General features: G+C 28.8%; 2 protein-coding genes across 5 annotated transcripts; both read left to right on the forward strand.

The window, feature by feature from the left end:
* Positions 1 to 2,295: 2,295 nt before the first annotated feature.
* lovit (loss of visual transmission) lies at positions 2,296 to 12,118 on the forward strand. 4 transcript variants are annotated; one of them, XM_089220810.1, is made up of 12 exons: positions 2,296 to 2,317; positions 4,771 to 4,971; positions 9,165 to 9,418; positions 9,549 to 9,811; positions 9,891 to 10,067; positions 10,135 to 10,236; positions 10,299 to 10,453; positions 10,515 to 10,628; positions 10,741 to 10,902; positions 11,227 to 11,357; positions 11,434 to 11,608; positions 11,689 to 12,118. In XM_089220810.1, the coding sequence occupies exons 3-12, from the start codon at positions 9,204 to 9,206 to the stop codon at positions 11,914 to 11,916; spliced, it is 1,722 nt and encodes a 573-aa protein (XP_089076936.1). In that variant the 5' UTR covers positions 2,296 to 2,317; positions 4,771 to 4,971; positions 9,165 to 9,203; the 3' UTR covers positions 11,917 to 12,118. The 4 variants fall into 4 exon arrangements, with proteins under 4 accessions (XP_089076936.1, XP_089076935.1, XP_089076934.1 ...); XM_089220809.1 differs by lacking the exon at positions 2,296 to 2,317 and adding an exon at positions 2,798 to 2,921; XM_089220808.1 differs by lacking the exon at positions 2,296 to 2,317 and adding an exon at positions 4,499 to 4,652.
* A 455-nt stretch (positions 12,119 to 12,573) lies between these two features.
* LOC107166902 (uncharacterized) lies at positions 12,574 to 18,808 on the forward strand. Its single transcript, XM_015515745.2, has 8 exons — positions 12,574 to 13,338; positions 13,999 to 14,175; positions 14,238 to 14,335; positions 14,398 to 14,478; positions 15,055 to 15,507; positions 17,423 to 17,607; positions 17,728 to 17,990; positions 18,648 to 18,808. The coding sequence occupies exons 1-8, from the start codon at positions 13,148 to 13,150 to the stop codon at positions 18,757 to 18,759; spliced, it is 1,560 nt and encodes a 519-aa protein (XP_015371231.2). The 5' UTR covers positions 12,574 to 13,147; the 3' UTR covers positions 18,760 to 18,808.
* The last annotated feature ends 848 nt before the right edge of the window (positions 18,809 to 19,656 follow it).

Below are 19,656 nucleotides of genomic sequence, written 5' to 3' on the forward strand. Positions count from 1 at the left end.
CAAAAGTTGATAATGGTTTACCAAATAAATATAAGGGTGATAATATAAAAAAAAATATATTGTTCTAGAACAAGATGGATCTAAAATTTTGAAAGAAAAAATAGTGTTTTTGAAATAATGAGTGTTGTTTGATAAAAGAATCACCTTGAATACATTTGATTAAAATATATAATACTTGGAGTTCGGTGAAATTCAAGATTTAAATTTTCAAAAGATTAATTATTACAATAACACAAATTATTTAAACAATATTTCATGGACTATGATGCTTCATAACAATTAATAAAATAAATCACAATACTGAATAAATAATCAATTTAAATGATATTGGCCAATGCGTATAGGCAATAAAAAAATTACTAGAATCTAATTTAAATAAAGAATTACCAAGTAGATGAAAATATATATTATTTAGTTCTATAGATGTGTTAAAGTTTTTTTTTTTTCAATACATTGTAAGTTACTGTCTAAAAACGAGAAATTGTCACCCTTCTATAGAAGTAACGAGTATATTGCACATAAAAAATTCAAATAGTAAATCTATTAAATTATATATTTATATTATATATACAGTCGCTACCATCTATAACGACGCCGGTCGTAACGACATATGAGGTATAACGACGTTAATTTCAAATGCCCGGCGAAATTCCGTTTATTTTAACATACAAAATAACTGGTTGTAACGACATGGACGTAACGACAATATCGGCTAATACGAATTAAAAATCGGTCCGCAACACACATTTTAATCGTATAAACACTATAAACGACAGATAGGGTATCTACTATCTTCACATAGTTATTTTGTAATGTATTACTATATTAGCTGCTTTCATACGTACATAAGAATATTAAGTGTCGAGGACATAATGAGTACAATATCCAAACCAAATGAAGAAGAAGAAGAAGAGGAGGAAATAACTAATGAAGATAAAGATTATTTAACTGTAGACGAAGCGTATAAATCACTAGAAAATATTGTTAATTTTTCATTACTAAATAATATTGACTTGAATCAACATTTTAATTCATTAAAACTCACTATACAAAATATGCTATTAAATTATAAATCAAAACAGCTAAAAATCACTGACTTCTTAAAATAATTTTGTAAAATAGAAAATATAAAAAAATATATATAATGTAAACAATATTTTTAATTCTATTATTAAAAAAAAAAATGTATAATGTAAGCAATATTTTAAATTCTAATAAAATAAAATTTGGTTATAACAACATCTGGTTATCACGACGTATATTTTACGGTCCCTTGGCCGTCGTTATAGATGATACGGACTGTATATATATAATATTTGTATATTATCATAAAAATTAAAATCGAAATTTGTTTTCATTAACGAATGTGTTTAATATTATTATAATGATTGCATGCGTATTCGACAATTTAAATTTTTATAAATATCGCTATTAAATACTTTTTTGCTAATTAAATCAATTAGGTAGGTGCATTATAAACGAGTAGGTCAAATAAATATCACTCATATATTTTCTAAGCCAGTATAGTGCTAGATATATCAATTGACCAAATGAATCCAAACATAAAAATTAAACTAAATTATGTTTTTATATTTTAACATCGGTTGTCTTGTAATTATTCGAACAACTCAATTTGTTTGGGTTTAACTAATTTAAATTTTATTTATATCGTTGTACAATATTTATTATTTTACGTCGTATATTGTGCTAAACTGATAAATAAATAGTTTTATTTAAATAATATAATATAGATTATCAGTAAGTTATGACCAATTATTGTTTTATTTATATACATTTTTAATAACGTTCTTATAGGACTTCAAATAGATTGAAATCATAAAATATAGTGACAATAATAGTTGTAAATATATAATTAGATACTTTATTAGTAGGAACGTACAATTTGTGTTATGTAGGTATCAATAGACCCAAAATCGAACAATTTTATTATACAACACTGACTTCGAAAGAAATAGGTACTAATATTTAAGTGAAAATCAATTTCAAAAGAGCTACGTTTGACCGAGTTGTAAGGTTTCTTCAGCTGATATGAAGTCGTACGATACTCTCTTAATCGTTACCTACAATAAATTCAACTTATCAAAAAAAAAAAAACAAATTAAAATATAAGAAGTAAACTAGGATAAATGATAATACATTTTTATTAACACGCTGTGTTATTTACTTATTTCTTTATTTTGTTCACGTGGTTTGTATAATACTTAAAAAGAGTAACGTAAAAAATTAAAAAGTACCCAGGTGTGGTTGTCGCACTGAAAGTAATCACAATTGCGTTAGATTTAATAGCCGAGCCCGCGTAAGTACAAATTGTTTGCAATAAACATAACTGCTTCGATGACATCATCCGAACAATTTATTTTCACGTTTTAACGGATAGTCACTGTTGTATAAAAATCAATTGAGCAATTTTTCAAATTTTTTTTAAAATTAAGAACTTTATTTATTTTTCTAAATAAATTACCTACAACTAAAAAAGGTGCACAATGTAATTATTTGAAATTAAACATGAAAATAAACTTTGAGTGGTTTCAGAATCAGATTGCGATTGCTTATTTTAATTGTTAAAATATTAAATATTTATGCCATCGATTTATATAAATCATTTTATCACTTGTAAGCTAAATCTTATACGTAAAACTGCATTGGAAAGTTCAAAAAAAATGTTTTATATTGTTTATTTTAAAATATTCTCCGCAGCTCAGCGGAGAAAAAATACAACTTTGTCGACGAGGGTGTGTGTTTGGATTACCCCGCTATACGCTTTTAGTATATTCGCCATCGTTGAGCAAAGCGCATTCACCTTTTCTCTCTTTTAATTTTTTTGATATGTCGGAACTTAAACACAAATATGTTAGTAAATTATTTTAATTTGAGCCGTTTATTCAGTAACTGAAAATAAGGTATGCATGTTATTATAGCAAATTAATGCACCTACAGATATAAATATAATTAATTTTTTTTATAATATGATTTGTATATTGTAACTTGTAACTTGTAAGGTTCACTATTGGTCTATAGAGGTATTTACAAATAATTTTAATTTAATTGTTATTGAAGCTATTACAATATATTTTTATTAATTTATCCATCCAAATTTTGGAATATAACCATAACGTTTTTCAACCATTTTAGTATTTTAATAAACTACTTAGTAAAACGATGAAATTAAAACATATACTTATATTGAATTATAATATACTATGACTATGGTTCAATAATAATACACTATTTTTTTTATTATTGAACCATAATTTCACATTTAATTCATTCTGTCTGCTCAGTCTATGGCTACAATAATCGTATTTTTCGTTCATTAATTCATTTAAAATGTTAAATCTAATTGTCCAAGTATTACATAAATAATCATTGGTACTATAAATACTAAATTGATTTGTTGAACTGCTCTACAACCTAAAAATTAACCATCTAAATGATAAACATATTAGGGAAAAACCGTATTTAAATGTTAGGTATTTTACTAACAATAATATTATAATACGTGATCGCTAATTAAATAAACCATTTAATATTAACTAACTATAACAGATGTTTTCATAATCACATAAGTACTACCTATATGTAATATCTGATAAGACATTATAGTTGCACAGTTATTTAATTACTAAATACCTACTAAAAACATTTAGTATGATTTTATCTAATACCGTAAAGGCATAAAGTTTTGAATGTTTATGAACTCGTATAAGTATAGATATACAGAGTGATTTTTTTAAGTGGGTACACTAATTATCTCGAAAAGTATTTACTTTTTTCAAAATTTATTTTTTACATGGTTTCAAGTTGTTAAAAACCCAACGTTTTTATTAAAAAATTATATTTTTAAATATTTTTTATCCTTATAATTTTTTAAGTTTTTTGCTGTTTTGTATGACAACATAGAGTTTTAATTTCATATTCCAAAGCAGAATATTTTTCTAAGAATTTTGATTCATAAAAATCGAATTTAGGACGAGTAGTTTAGGAGTTATATGTATTTAAAGTTTAGATAAGCGGAGTAGTGTACAAACATTTTGCGGGGTACCACTCCACTCTGACAATCAAAACTTTAAATACTTATAACTCAAAAACTACTAGCCCTAAATTCGATTTTTATGAATCAAAATACTTAGGTAGAAAAATATTCTGCTTTGGAATATGAAATTAAAACTCTATGTTGTCATTCAAAAAAGTAAAAAACTTAAAAAATGATAAGGATAAAAAATATTTAAAAATATAATTTTTTAATAAAGACGTTGTTTTTTTAACAACTTGAAACCATGTAAAAAAATATTTTGAAAAAAGTACCTAAATACTTTTCGAGATAATTAGTGTACCCACTTAAAAGAATCACCCTGTATAGTATTATAATATAATATTGCTAATCATTGTTGTTCAATAAACATAATATTATTGTCATTAATCTTTTATATGCATGCAGTAGCCAGTAGATGTCTACCTATATAAACAACAAGTAGGGTTTACTCAATAAAATTTATCCGGGAAATGTTAAAAATGTTAATACTGTTCGTTGACATTTATTAATATATTTTTTCTATTACTTTGTGGTTATAACTTAAATTAATAGCCTACTAAATTGTAAATATCTATAATAATATTACTATAGTTTATAGGTAGGTACTAAACTAAAGAACTATAAAAACATTAAAATTTTGATTAAATATTAAGTTTGAATTAATACGATAGCATTGTATGATATTAACTAAATACCTAATAATATTAACATTACAGGACATATTTCCTTATGATATCAATCCAGTAATCACAGAAGACACAATTAACAGAGTTGAACTTCCATAACTGACACAGCACTGTCTTTAGAGCTCCAAATTCCATGAAATTTACAAAATTCAAAGCATAATTCAGAGATTTGTCCTGGCTACTTAAGAAAACTTTACAACATCAAGAGCGCAATCATCGAATTTAAAAAAAGTAATAATACATACTAATATAAATAAGAATTTTCTATTAAACCATTCAAACAAAGAGAGATATATTTTATATAGATACCTATGATAGATTTTATTTTATGTAAAATATTGAATTTGACTATTAACTAAATAATATAATAGGTAAAATATATATAACACCTTACCTGTAGATATAATATAACATCTGTTAATTAATACCAATTGTATTAACAAATAGGGAACAGATTCAATTCAAACGTAAAATAGAAAAATATTTACACGTTAGATTCCACATATTCATCTGTTTACAATTAATAGTCGATTTTATCTAGATATTTATATCAATCAATACGACAAACTATGGTGAAAATAATAATTAGAATTCAATTACTCTGCAATGATTTAATGCACATCGTACAATGCAGATAGCGCATCTATTAAAATATAAATTGTAACTGAAAACTAAATACCGTAATATCTACACTGCAGTTATTAAAGTTGTTTTCAAGGGCTTAAAATCTATATCATACAAGTTTCGTTTCGTTACAAATGTTACAATCAATATATAATATTATACTTTTGAATAATTATTTTCGTATATTCGCAGTATACAGCTGATATGCCTATTATAATTAATATTATGACCACGAATGAAAAATATTTTTGAAACACGTTGAAATAAAAAACCATATAATATATATATTGCACTATGATCCATTTCCTTGGCATCGTATCGGGTGATAAAAATACTAGTAAAATTCAACGTGTAAGTTACAATGGCTTAACGTGCGTATATGGGGCTTACCATTAAAATATAATAGGTAGGTAGTAACGTCGATAATGATGTTTCGTAGTTTGTACTTAGCTGCAGAATGAGCCATACAACCGGTCGAATCGATTACAATAATATGGCAACATTTTACATTAGCAACGGCTCAGACATTTTTCGACCATCACCACTCAGCTTTATCATAATCATAATTATTTGAACTTCGTCCGACGTTCAATTGGGTTATTGCAATGGGTTGGTTCAAAATGAACATATTGATGATGCTAAACGATAATCACACAAATCCACAATTTCAAATCATAATACTTCAAAATATACACCTAATAACTAATTTAGTTAAAAATGTCACGATATTAGAGTGTTTTATGACCAAATATTCAAATAACTTATAGGTATGTGCAGTTTACAAAAATTGTATTAGTTATTATTTTGGCAGCTCTGAATTATTTAAAAAACTATTTTGTTACAACTAAAACCAACCGCTTACCACTTTAATGTATTAATAAATTATAATATTTTCTCTATAAGACTCACTGCTACATCACCTCATGCTCACATCAAAATTACCTACACATTTAATAATAAATTTAAAACGTACCTATAAAAATATAGTTCCAAAATTCTAATCATTACTATTATATTTTTCTATTTTAATACATCTCATCAAACACATTATACTCCAGTGCATCAACCCCTGAATACATCAATAAATACATAAAAATGTATTCATAAATACATTCGTTATCTCTGTCTTAAACACACGTGACACCTAAATCACTATATTTACGTTAGGTATGTGATTCCAATACAGTATTATTACTCTTAATAACTGATTAAATTTATATTTTATTAAACTTCGAGGAAATAAATAGCAATAGTAGACAGTATAGTAATAAATATAACAAACTTGAAGATATCTCTTAATACTGTTAAGTGTTAATACTGTGTAGTACTTGTACAATAATACCGTTTTACATTTGTGTAAATAGAAATTTAAAAAAAAATAATTACCTACATTATAAATTATTATATTATTAAGTTACTTTTATAAAAAAAACTTACTGCACTTAAAATCATATACTATCGCGAAAATTCTCCCACCTCAGCAGATTCGCCTTTCCAACATAACTAGTACATTTACACATTAGTACAACTAGAAAGTGACCTTTATGGCTTTATCAGTTTCTCCTGATAATACATATACTTATAACACAGTCTATTCAGTCTAAAATCACATTGGCAACACTAGAAAATTTAACATAAGGTAGAATAAATATTTTACATTTCAAAATGTGATCGACTTTAATACTTTATTCAATCTGATCTCTTTTGATGCACCATTTCTTCGTTCAACATTTCTGGAGACTCACTCCGAGCCTTTAGTATCTACCTAAAGAAATAGCCAAGAAATAGCCAACAGTCAATAATAGAAATTATAAAGACTTATTTGCTATAGTTTTTTGTTGTCTATCTTATTCACATCAGCATCTTCATCTTTTTCACATTTTTCCGAAGCGAGATCTGTTTAAATATCCGTATAATAAGACGGCATAATTGCAGTTTAGCTCCCCCTGGCCATTTTGAATTTTTTTTATCGAAACTTATGTAACTCATCGAGTTAAGAACGATGGTGCAATCAGAATTGGTCGCTCTCACTTAGTTTCGAAGTTATGGCCTTCCAAAGTTTTCAATTTTACGTTTATACGTATGCGTGCAACGCTACTATAATAACGCGTGGAGGACCACCATTTTTGTTATTTTTTTGTACTACTAGAACTACTAGAATGCCGCGCATGGCTAGCTGGCAGTTACCCTGTGACCAACTTGAGGTGGTGTTGCACAGCAAGTCGGGGGATATTTTCGATTTGCGGAGCGGAGCGACGGCGCCGAGGAGCGTAGCGACGAGTGCCGCTAGCATGTCATCATGCTATATTATACTTGTGTTACTATAACTAACAAGGTTAAGTTTACTTGTTAGGTCATCCGTCTGCCCGCAGGGCAGGTATGCTCTCCCCCCCCCCGCGACCCCGGAGTGGTCGCCCACCCCCTCCCACCCAGGTTTGCTATTTTAGCCCCGGGGGGTTTGGGGGCCGAGCCCCCATCCAACGAGAGGTCCGTAGGACCTCGAGTTTGGCGACCGGAGCCGGTAAGCGAAGGGAGCTACTATATACACTTATTTATGTACAATGTTAAGACAATGTTGAATTGTTGTAATTTTTTAAATGTATTACATATTATGTGTTTAATAAATATATTATTATTTAATTGATATTAACTTTATTCTGTAATTATTCTTGATTATTTTTAATAAATTATTATTGCGCCATCGTTTTTAATAGGTTAGAATACGTAAGTACAAAAAAATAACAAAAATGGTCCTCCACGCGGCATTATAGTAGTGTTTCGCGCATGCGTATAAACGTAAAATTGAAAACGTTGGAAGGCCATAACTTCGAAACTAAGTGAGAGCGACCAATTCTGATTGCACCATCGTTCTTAACTCGATGAGTTACATAAGTTTCGATAAAAAAATTCAAAATGGTGAGGGGGAGCTAAACTGCAATTGTTCCAGTAAGACTTGCTTTGATTTATATCAATCCTTGAACGAACCTATCGTACAAATTATCCCTGAAAGTCGTAATTAATAGTTTAAGTATCGATAAATATCGATGCTTAACAAATTCATGTAATCTAGTGTAGTTTCAATGTAGTTTCCGAATCATATATTTACATATATTTTTTACTTGTATAGCTGTATTTTTTCTATACTCTTTAGAATATATATTAAATTTTTTCTATTTATAATAATTGTCGTGTTCTGACTTTAGTTGGATTATTATACTATTATTATTAGTTATTAGTTATTACTAATATTTTTTTTTCTCTGGCACTTAGTACTCTCTAAGAGTTTTGGCCGCCATCACAATATCTCTCCATTTTTCCAGGTCCTGAACTACTTCCCTCCATTCCTGTACTCCCAATCTTTCAAGTTCTTCTTCCACAACATCTAGCCACCTTTTCCTGGGTCTTCCTCGCGGTCTCTTTCCCATTCGTTTCCAACTTAGGATTGTAATTGATTTTGTAATTGTCGTTGATTCCAATTTAAAATTTCCAATTGTGATTTTAAATATAAATTTAAATAATAATTAATTAACTTAAAAATATTAAATATACCTATAATTTTATATACAATTTGTATATTAGTAAAGTTGTTAAATAAATTTAGTTTTAGAATGTTACAATTTTTGTTAAATATAATATTACATTTAATTTAATCGTTAATGTAAACGATTTAACCAAACCATGGGTATGTGTATGTGTATTAAAATAATTTTGAATGGACCTATTGTCATGCTTCTAGGTCAAACCATTTTATTCGATAAAAAATAGCTGAAGATCATTTTTTTTACTCTTCATTAAAATAGGTTTCTATTACAAACAAAAAATTCTATTGGTGGTCTATCATGGTGGAAAAACTTCACGAGTACCAAGGCCCCATTGGTATTTTACATACCTGGAGAGATTCGTTAAGAGATAAATGGGAAGGATGGAAAGAAAAACGTCCTCGATCCCTTTTGGATCTCTTACTGTTGTTAGGTTTGGCCGAACGTCCAGAAAACCAAAAAGAGGATGAACGTCCACCTGAAGTTGATATGGAACAGTATTCTCACATATTTAGGTAAATCTAATAATATTCATTGATATTCATGAAAAAATTACTATTTATTGTAATATGGAGATACAAACCGAATATTTCAATATTTTTAATTTATAATGTTAAAGTGATTTTAATCTTTTACGTGTTGTAGAAAAAAGACTAGGAAAGAACTCGTACGCATATCCGCTGCTGTGATGGGAATTGAATTTTCGTATGCAGCAGAAACAGCTTTCGTATCTCCAACACTTTTGAATATTGGAGTCGACCATCAACATATGACTCTTGTATGGGCTGTATCTCCTTGCATTGGATTTTTCGTCACGCCTATATTAGGATCTTTAAGTGATAGGTGTACTCTTCCGTTGGGACGACGCAGACCATTTCTAATAATGTTAGCTTGCGGAGTATTCATAGGTAGGTTACATAATTTAGGTTCATATATATAGTTAATATATTTCTCGTATACCTAATATCTAAACTTATTTTTTTATAGGACTAATATTGGTGCCAAATGGAAAATTATTAGGACATTGGGTGGAAGGTGATTTAGCACCAGGAAACAATTTCTGGGCTATATTTTTTACAGTACTAGGTACAGTACTATTAGATTTCGATGCAGACGCTTGTCAGAGCCCAGCAAGAGCTTATCTTTTAGATATTTGCGTACCAGGTAATTTTGGATAAAAAAAAATAAAAGATTTTACGTAAATGACTTAAACATTGTAAAATATACATAGAGGATCATGCCAGAGGTCTAAGTACGTTCACGATCATGGCTGGTCTGGGAGGATGTATCGGTTATCTTTTAGGCGGAATTGATTGGGACTCGTTGAAATTTGGTAAACATTTTTTTATTTTTTACTAAATACTTTAATCCTTGAATTACCTCATACATATTTAGGAGAATTGATGGGTGGCCACGTAAGAGCAGTGTTCACATTAGTCACTTTTCTTTTTATCGGTTGTGTCACTTATACTGTAAGCAGTTTCAAAGAGATGCCATTAAAATTATTACGGTCAAATCAAACAAGAATATTGATCACTGGAGCTGATGAAGTTGGAAAAATAAATAACACCAGAAAAGTTACTGAATTAAATCATGATAAAAATGTTATAGGATTTTGAGGTAGAAAATAAACTCAATGAATACGCACCAAAGTCATATGGTACTTTAAAAGATGCTGTTGAAAATGAAAATGAAATCGAGAATAACGAACCACGACTTATACCTGTAAGCTTACTATAGTAGTTGTTACTGAGTACTAACCACAAGCCTTTATTTTATTGATTACCTACCTACGATAATGACATGACATTATTTTTCATAACGACATAATCTACAGGAACATGCAACGTTTGGCCACTATTTGAAGACTATAATCGTTATGCCCAAATCTATAAAGTTATTGTGTCTAACAAATTTGTTCTGTTGGATGGCCCATGTTTGCTATTCGTTATACTTCACAGATTATGTTGGCGAAGCTGTTTTCGGGGGTGATCCCACAGTGAGTTATTATAAATCAAAAACCATAAGCGTGCGCACGGGGGAGGCAGGGGAGGCGGTTGCCTCCCCTGCGAGATTTTCCTCTACACCAAAATATTATATTATATCTACCAATTGGTGAAAATCGGGTGGGGGGATTGGAGTCTGGACCTCCTTAGCTAAAGTATTGCCTCCCCTGCCAAGAATACCTACACACGCTTATGTCAAAAACACTTTACAATTAACAATAGTTTACTGATAATATAATAGCACCAACGCCCCGTGGTTTATAATACTGTGGTCGTGTGCACAAACTGTAGAAAATATAATTGAAAATGTCGTTTAGGCTTTAATTGGAACCGAAAAGAAAATACTCTACGAACAAGGCGTGAGATTTGGATCGATCGGCATGGCGATGTACTCGTTATCGTGTGCGTGTTATTCGAGCGTAATTGAAAGACTCATAAAACGATTTGGGTAAGCAAACGGCCACGTGGTGTCTACAACGAGTTTATATGTTATTGTTTTGAGAGAATAATTTTTTATCCGGCAGGGCCAAACGAGTGTACGTCGGAGGTCTGCTGTTTTATTCTACCGGTATGTTTTTAATGGCCATCACACGACACAAATTCAGCGTGATATTTTTTTCCTGGGCGGCCGGTGTAATGTACTCGACGATGTTCACAATGCCGTATTTGCTTATAGCCCATTATCACTCAACCAACACGGTAGTATTAATTTTATGTTGTGTTCTAACCTGGGATTCTCGATGCAAGTTTGGTTTTTAATTTTTAATTTTTTTTTCAAGTTTGCTGACAATGCCTATGGTCAAGAGTCGGATGATCAAATTAGAGGTTTGGGTACAGATGTGGCTGTGGTCAGTTCCATGGTATTCGTGGCTCAATTCATTTTGTCCATATGCATGGGAACAATCGTCAGCATATCTGGGACGACTTCGGCTGTCGTCTACACTGCATCGTTTTTAGCGTTTTGTGCTTCGATAGTCGCTTCGCAAATCGTGTATTTAGATCTATAAAACCAAGAGAATCCCATAAAAATATGTTAAAATATTTAATTTTTTCACTCGTTACATATTTTGCTTCGTTAAAATATAACCACATAATATTGTCAATAAAATAATAACTTTTATTCGTTTTATACACTATACTATAAATTTAAATTTATATAATTACTTAAATGGTATATTAAAAATCCATATCTAAATTGAATAACACATACCTACCTATTGTTGTTTATTAGTTGTACTTTACAATATTAATTTAACTAAATGTAAAACTCATAAAATACAACCCACTACATATTAAATATTAAACTTGAAAATGACTATAAATTACATATTATATTATGATGTTAGTTTTATTGAAGAAGTCCAATACTCATAAAATAAATATCATTTTCGCCTCTAAAATATTGGACACATCAACATTTTAAACTTGAACATGTCGAGATAAGTTTAACTTTATTTCATGAATTTACTATTTATTATTGTTAAATAAATATTATTCAACATTTATATTTAATTCAAATACGACGATTTTTTTTTTAAACAACGACATGTTAATTACAATTTATATATACTACTTTACATCGGAATAATTGACTGGATTCGTTTAACACTTTAAATTATTAAACTTATAGGTATGTTTTTATAATATTTAAACAAATACCTACTATTTTGGCATAATAATTGAATTATTATAAATATTTTTCAAATTAATCAAAAACATATATTTAAATGTACTTAATCATTAATTTCACATACGGACATACGAGTCATAGACATACATTTTTATTGTGAAACATTTAAATTTTTTCAAATGCAAATATCAATTATGATCATTTATCAATAACCTATAACCAAAGGAAACCATTACTAGTGAATAATTAGTGTTAGAGATTGTTTTCAAATAAATTAAATTTCATGAAATTTTCAAACTTTAATCGTATACCTACCTAGTATAATACATATTCGCAATCCTCAATATGTGTGACATTCTAACATTTGTATACTATTATCTATATAGGTAGTTTAATAGATTTTCGCGGCGTCGTCGGTTAAAAACTGAAAAAAAAGATAGTTTATTAGTTACATGCGTTCTATAATTTATAGTTTAAATAATTATGAAAACTACATATAATCGTATTATTTCACCCGTTTAGTTTAATTTTCCGGTTGTTGGACACTTGTAGAGTGTAAACCTAGTCTTAGTTCTTAGATGCATTCAAACTAGGCAGTCGGTTTTAAAATGTTGATTATACTGTACGTCATATTAGCAACTCACTGCTACGCAGAAGACATATTCCCCGAAGCTTTGGTATTTGAAGGATTAGGCTTATCTGACGTAGTCAATAATTCAAAATCCGACGAAATTCGTAACAATACCATATTGATTGCAGGAGATTTAAATGATGCTTTGACAACCATGAATTTCCACAGGTATGTTTTTTAAATTTAATACCAACTGCAATAACTAATTAAGAAATAAATTTAATCCTATTTTAAAATCAGTAACAATCGTAGGTTATTACTATTGTCTGGATTTAAATGCTCAAAAACCATCAAAAAATTATCTAATACAAAATACTAAATTATTTAAAATCTATAATAAAAATACTTTTACCGCAATAAAATTAAATTTTTTTAATGTGATATTTTATTAGGTAGGTACTTACAAAATTTATAATCAACTAAATATTTATTTTAAAAAATAACTGAAATTGAAAATTCATTCCCAAACTTTCCCCTATATATTGCCACTGATTAGAATATAATAATGCTGGGTACCTACATAATATGACGTAAGAATGCAATAAAATATAAATACATAATAATATTGTTCATAAAATATAATAGTTAATATTATACTTCGATATTATTGAAATAAAAATATATAATTTAACTTTGAATTATCTTTAATGTAAAATTAGAATACTACTTAGCATACGTGGTTTCAAACCAAATTGTATCAAATTATCAAATTATTGTTTATTGACTATAGCTTCACAGACTAAATTTAATCAAATGACTCAAACCGTTGTACTTATTTAATTAATTTATCAATAAAATTCGATGAGTGTACATTAAAATTTTTTTTAGAACAAAAATAAATGATTATCTCTGCCGGCAATATGTAGTTGGAGAAATATTACAAGATATTACGGACGGTACATCATCTAAAGGCCGATCGATGTCACGAGACAATCACGTGACAAGTAAAACGTCTGTCATGCAAACTGATCAAGGCTCATCCGCTTACAATGCATGGCTGATCAAGTAAATATTTAGAATAGAAATTTTAACTGTATAAGAATAATTGCTTAAAAATGCCTTTTTAGAACAAAATTATTGAAAAAAATATATGATGAATACGATTTAAACGTTAGAATGCATGAAAAACCAGCTGGATTCACGCTAAAAAACAAAAATAATGAAAGTAATTACACATACCGTTCTAAAACTGTAATAGGTGCAGTACCTACATTTTATATTTTCCAGGCTTAGGAACACATGACTACGATACCATGAAAAACGTTGATGACATAAAAGATTTGAAAAAAGTTCATCACTCAAATGAAGGTAAAATACCGTAAATAACATCATAATATAACAACGTAATGTTTGTTGTAATTTGAATAATCAAAATGATCATTATCGCTTTGTTATTTCAATGAGTAAAATAAATTAAAACTGGTTTCAATAATTTTTTTTAATTATCTAAAACATTAATTCATCCTGCTTAGTTTTAAAAAAAATAGATACGTACGTAAAAACTGGTATATATTAGAATCGTTGATATCAATTTAAACGTTATTCTCCTTTCTAATAAAATAAATAATAGATATCTACCAACAAAAAAGAGGTGTATACGTCGTACAGGTCCTGCACTACCTTTCACGAGGCCTTGAACAAAACTTAATCAACCAATAACCGTAGTCACCTATAGCCTGTATAAAATATTTAACTGTGTAAATTTTAAGCGTGAAACCCCGGACAAATGTCACGACCCCCCCCTCCCCTTAACAAAAGCCCTGTACAGGGCACATTATAATATACAATCGACCAATTTATTATTATATAAATCATTTATATATTTTATCAATGACTAACGCTATACCTACTTATTAAGAAAATGTAAATTTTTACTTGATTTAGATTCATTTCTTAGTCCCAGTGATACAGTCAGTGTGGATTTTGCACAAAGTCAATCTATAGAGTATGATATTGATAATGTAAAAAAAAACAAAAATCCAAATCAACCACACCATGGCTCTTCTGATTTCAATCCTACACAATCTACTCAACTACCTCCATTAGCACACGAACCCTCTTTCGGCTCTTTCCCACAATCATCACATGAACCACCATCACTTCCAACTCAATATGGACCCCCACCATTGTCGAATGAAAAACCTACATACCCATCTGATTATGGAGTGCCATCGTTGCAGTCGTCATATGGACTACCATCAACTTCTCATGAACGACCTCCATCATCATATATACCACCTCTGTCGTCAAATAACGGTCATTCTTATTTCCCTCCTTCAAACTACCATTCATCAAATTATCCACATCCTGGATTGATTCCACCAACTCAAAATACAGGTGAATACTATCAGTGTTTTAATACATTTATTATCTTTTTTTTTTTAAATTTATTTAATTTATTTATTCTTTATTAACGGACGGAACACTTCACAACAATTTAACATTTCAATTACAATTATTAAATAACACATAAACATAATAATATATGTAACATGAATGGTAATAAAATAAATATACATACGTCCATAGTACAACTCATTACATATAGGTAGTTTAGTAAAGTATAATAATTAGTAGCCTAGTAACACTTAATTTCTTTAGTATTAAATATTAATTAGTGGTGGTCCTACCTCATCATACGGTCCAAAGGACTATTTCTAATTTTAAACAATTTAAAGTTTAAAAATTAATCTGAGGTTAGTAAGTAAAATAATAAAGAAGTATGCATACCATCAGGCCCGGATAGACCAATCAAGCTTTCGAGAAAATCTCGAAGTGCCGCTAAAATTTTGGACTGGTATGAGAAATTTTCCGCAATGCCCACGTTACGATTTTAATGACAGCTATTTAATAGTATATACAGTCAACAAACGTGATAAGGTCATTATTATTTATAAGATAATACTAAAATTCGTCCAATATGGGCTTCTATAGCAAATTACGGACCGATTGAAAAATATTTCTCGGAGGGCCGAGACTACCCAATCTGGCTCGGCATACCATTATTATAGATATATAATTATAGGTATACACATGATGTTTAGATAGATATTTATAATTAATACACGTACCAATTATAATTACCTACTTACCTATTAAAGACTGTGGATAATTAGATAGTTTATCATTTTTCATTGAATAGGTACAATATTATGTTAAACATAGCCACATAGCGTAGATATCTATTAGATATCATAGAGAATTGTTTTTATAATTTACACTTATTAACTATGAAATTATAGAAGTGAAAATTTAAAATTTTAAAATAATATAAGACTAAAAATTAAAAATTAAATATAAATAGTGAGGTATGTAATTACTAATTTTGTTTTATATAAAATAATAAGATATATAGACTAACTTTTTACAAATAAATATTCATAAACAAAAAAGCCCTTTTTTCTGAAATGGAAGTATAGTAAAAACTAAAATGTTAAAAAGATATGAAAAGAACCAATTTCTAAGATAATGTTTTTGTATTTTTACAATATATTTTTAGTGCCTTGCAAAACCAATCACTTACACTATTTCAAGTCAATAGTGTTTTTTGCATTAAAAATCAGAAAAATATAACACAACTAATTTTAAAGAATGGCTTGATATGATTCCAACTATTCGGAGCCCGTTTCAAATCACAAACGTGTTCGAACTGCCAGACTACATCAACTGCATCAACCGAAGCAATTATAGTTCCCACCCGGGTTCTTGATGGCAAATCCTTATTACGCATACACATGTTTGAACCAATCGTATTAACCGTTCCAACCGTACCAACCCCTACAATAACCAATTACAGTTTTCGGTTTCTAGAATATTATATAAAAAAAAAAAAAATATTATTATTAGTTTAAAGTGTCTATAGTGTGTCTACTGTCTAAATAATATAACTGCATTTCTAAATACATCTACGTTAATATGATGGCGTTAAAATGGTTTTAAATTCTTAGACTATATAGTGCGAGTGTTTTAACTTTTAAAACGATTAAAAATAGTAAACCGTTTTAACACCATCATATAAACGAAGTAAGTTGTAAAAACGGTTAAAAAAATGTAAGCCGTTTTAAAAGTTAAAACGCTCGCACTATATGTAGTTTGAGAATTTCAAACAGTTTTAACGCCATCGCTCATCATATAAACGTATTAATAGATTAGGTAACTAATATAGTTCCTTATTTTTTATATAAATTTATATTGTGCATGTGCCACGTAAATTATAATTCAAATTAAATATAAACTTAATATTTTAATAAAGGTCACTATCTTCCGACCCGAGACATCGAAACATTAAGTCAATCGGATAACGAGGTACATAATTCTGATAGAGAACCATTTATACGAGGACTTACCGCAACTGATATGTACGATTTAACTTTAACAGCTATTGCATTCTTGGGATTCGGTACATTTGTCATGAATCTAGTCATGGACGCCATGGCGGTAAGTATTCGTATATATATGTAGGCATTTCATGTAAACGAAATCCAAATAATTGAAATAATATAAATTGCATTATACAGCAAAACGTAATGTATATAGAATTTCTCGTGATTATTTTAGGTACAATCGGGAGCTACACTAACTCTAAACTCATCACCATTACATCACGGCGCCACTGTTTCCAGAGTCAGAAGACACAATAACCCCGTAATTTGGGAAATAAACGAGTTGTCTTGGACCATAGTATCGACGCTTGATAATATGATGGCAAATGTGGACGGGGCCTCTGTGAATTGTGAAGAAGCCAAAAAATTGTGCCAAAGATCCAAAAAACTAGTAAAAAACGGAATAAACTTCAGTTCAAAATTATTGCCCGTTTGGAAGTAAGTTGACATTTAGAGAAAAACTCAATATTAAAAATTATGACAGAAATTTTTAAATAAAGGATAAGAATATTTTAAATATCTAATAAAAAATCATTTTAACCTTTAAGATTAAAAACATATTAAGATATTTTCACTCTAAATTTTGAGCGAAGCAGTGATCTAATTGATTTTATAATGATACTATGCATTTTTCCGGACTATTGGGACGAGTTTCTAAAGGGGTTTACTTACTCTAATCACAAAAGAACCAACAAGACAGGTACCAAATGTCTAGTAGAAATTTCTTCAAATTGAAGAATATAGCATTTTGCTGGTCCAAAATATGAAGACAAACACAAAAATAATTAATAATAAAACATTGTAAAATCAATACATCGCTCAGCTCTGAAATATTTAAAACTAATAATTACCAAATAATCTGCTATTATAAATATTTAATCAGAATATTAGGTTGAATATCATCACTAATATTATATTATATTCAATAATATATTTTCGTGATGAAAACAAAATTAATTTAAATATAAAAATTGTATGATGCAATATCAAATAATATTATTTACCATATTATAAGTATTATAATATGTTACATCTTACATTGGTGTTTGTAGTATAATATAGTGAATAGTAATTTAAAAAAATGCTTGTTTTCAGTGTTGCTTTAGGATGGCTTTCGAAGAAATTAGGTACAGATAAAAGCCAGCCGGTGATTTCTGCATTGTTAGATCATTGTATTCTGCCTTCACAGTGCCAATCAAATTCATGATTTTATCATCTAAGTGGATGTTACAATAAATAAATACATAATATATTAATTTATTGATCTTTTTTTGTTTGTAAATTATACTATACAAATCTTATATCAACAATAAAAAAAAATCCGTCTCCAATATTTCTTCATATTTTAATTTTGAATACAATACAGGTACAAACTACAAAAACATAGTTCGTAAATTTTTAACAATGCTAAATTATTTTCTTTGATATTATACTAATATAATAGTATATTGTGTATCTGTGGCTTGGCATGATGCGGTTGCTTCAATCAGTCACGCAACGTGATTGAGGGTAAACGCACCACCCTCTGATATTAGTTCCCGGATGGGTGACCATCCGGGTTCTTAGTAGCATAAAAACCTTTCCTCACATACACATGTTGGCATGATGCCAACCTACCGTATCAAGTCCCACAATTAAAAATCTACTAATAATAACCACACAATGATCTAAGAAACAAAATATAATAATACATCGGATTGTATATTCGTCAAAAGGTATCATACTGTCAATTAGATCATTACTTGTGTTTTGAGTTATTATTTTTTACCTAAATCAGATTTAAAAAATTATATAAAGTTTTATTACATAATATATAAATTATGCGATGATGTACATTATTACCCATTTATAGTACCAGTGGCGCAGAAGTGTTTAAAATATAATGTCAGATCGTACATCAAAAGGTACACCTACCACCCTCCTTTTTTTCAATACCTACAACAAAACACCTACCAACATAAGCAATATAAAATCATTAGTTAAAAATATTAAATATTCAACTATATTTATGATTTTAAATGAAGAGATAAATGTATTAATTTTACCATATGTTTTTTATTACTATTATTATTATTAATTGTGTATATCTACACCAAAAATAGTA

The sequence above is a fragment of the Diuraphis noxia genome, unplaced genomic scaffold (assembly GCF_037042655.1).
Source record: "Diuraphis noxia isolate RWA-SAM2 unplaced genomic scaffold, SU_Dnox_SAM2 contig0002, whole genome shotgun sequence".
NCBI classification, from domain to species: Eukaryota; Metazoa; Arthropoda; class Insecta; order Hemiptera; family Aphididae; genus Diuraphis; species Diuraphis noxia.

Excerpts from the sequence above, each read along its gene's own strand:
- lovit (XM_089220810.1), top strand. The coding sequence starts at position 9,204 with ATGGTGGAAAAACTTCACGAGTACCAAGGCCCCATTGGTATTTTACAT. Across the intron at positions 10,454-10,514 it reads TGATCACTGGAGCTGATGAA|GATTTTGAGGTAGAAAATAA; the intron begins GTTGGAAAAATA and ends AAAATGTTATAG. Across the intron at positions 11,358-11,433 it reads AGACTCATAAAACGATTTGG|GGCCAAACGAGTGTACGTCG; the intron begins GTAAGCAAACGG and ends TTTATCCGGCAG.
- LOC107166902 (XM_015515745.2), top strand. The coding sequence starts at position 13,148 with ATGTTGATTATACTGTACGTCATATTAGCAACTCACTGCTACGCAGAA. Across the intron at positions 14,336-14,397 it reads AAAAAACAAAAATAATGAAA|GCTTAGGAACACATGACTAC; the intron begins GTAATTACACAT and ends TATATTTTCCAG. Across the intron at positions 17,991-18,647 it reads AAATTATTGCCCGTTTGGAA|TGTTGCTTTAGGATGGCTTT; the intron begins GTAAGTTGACAT and ends GCTTGTTTTCAG.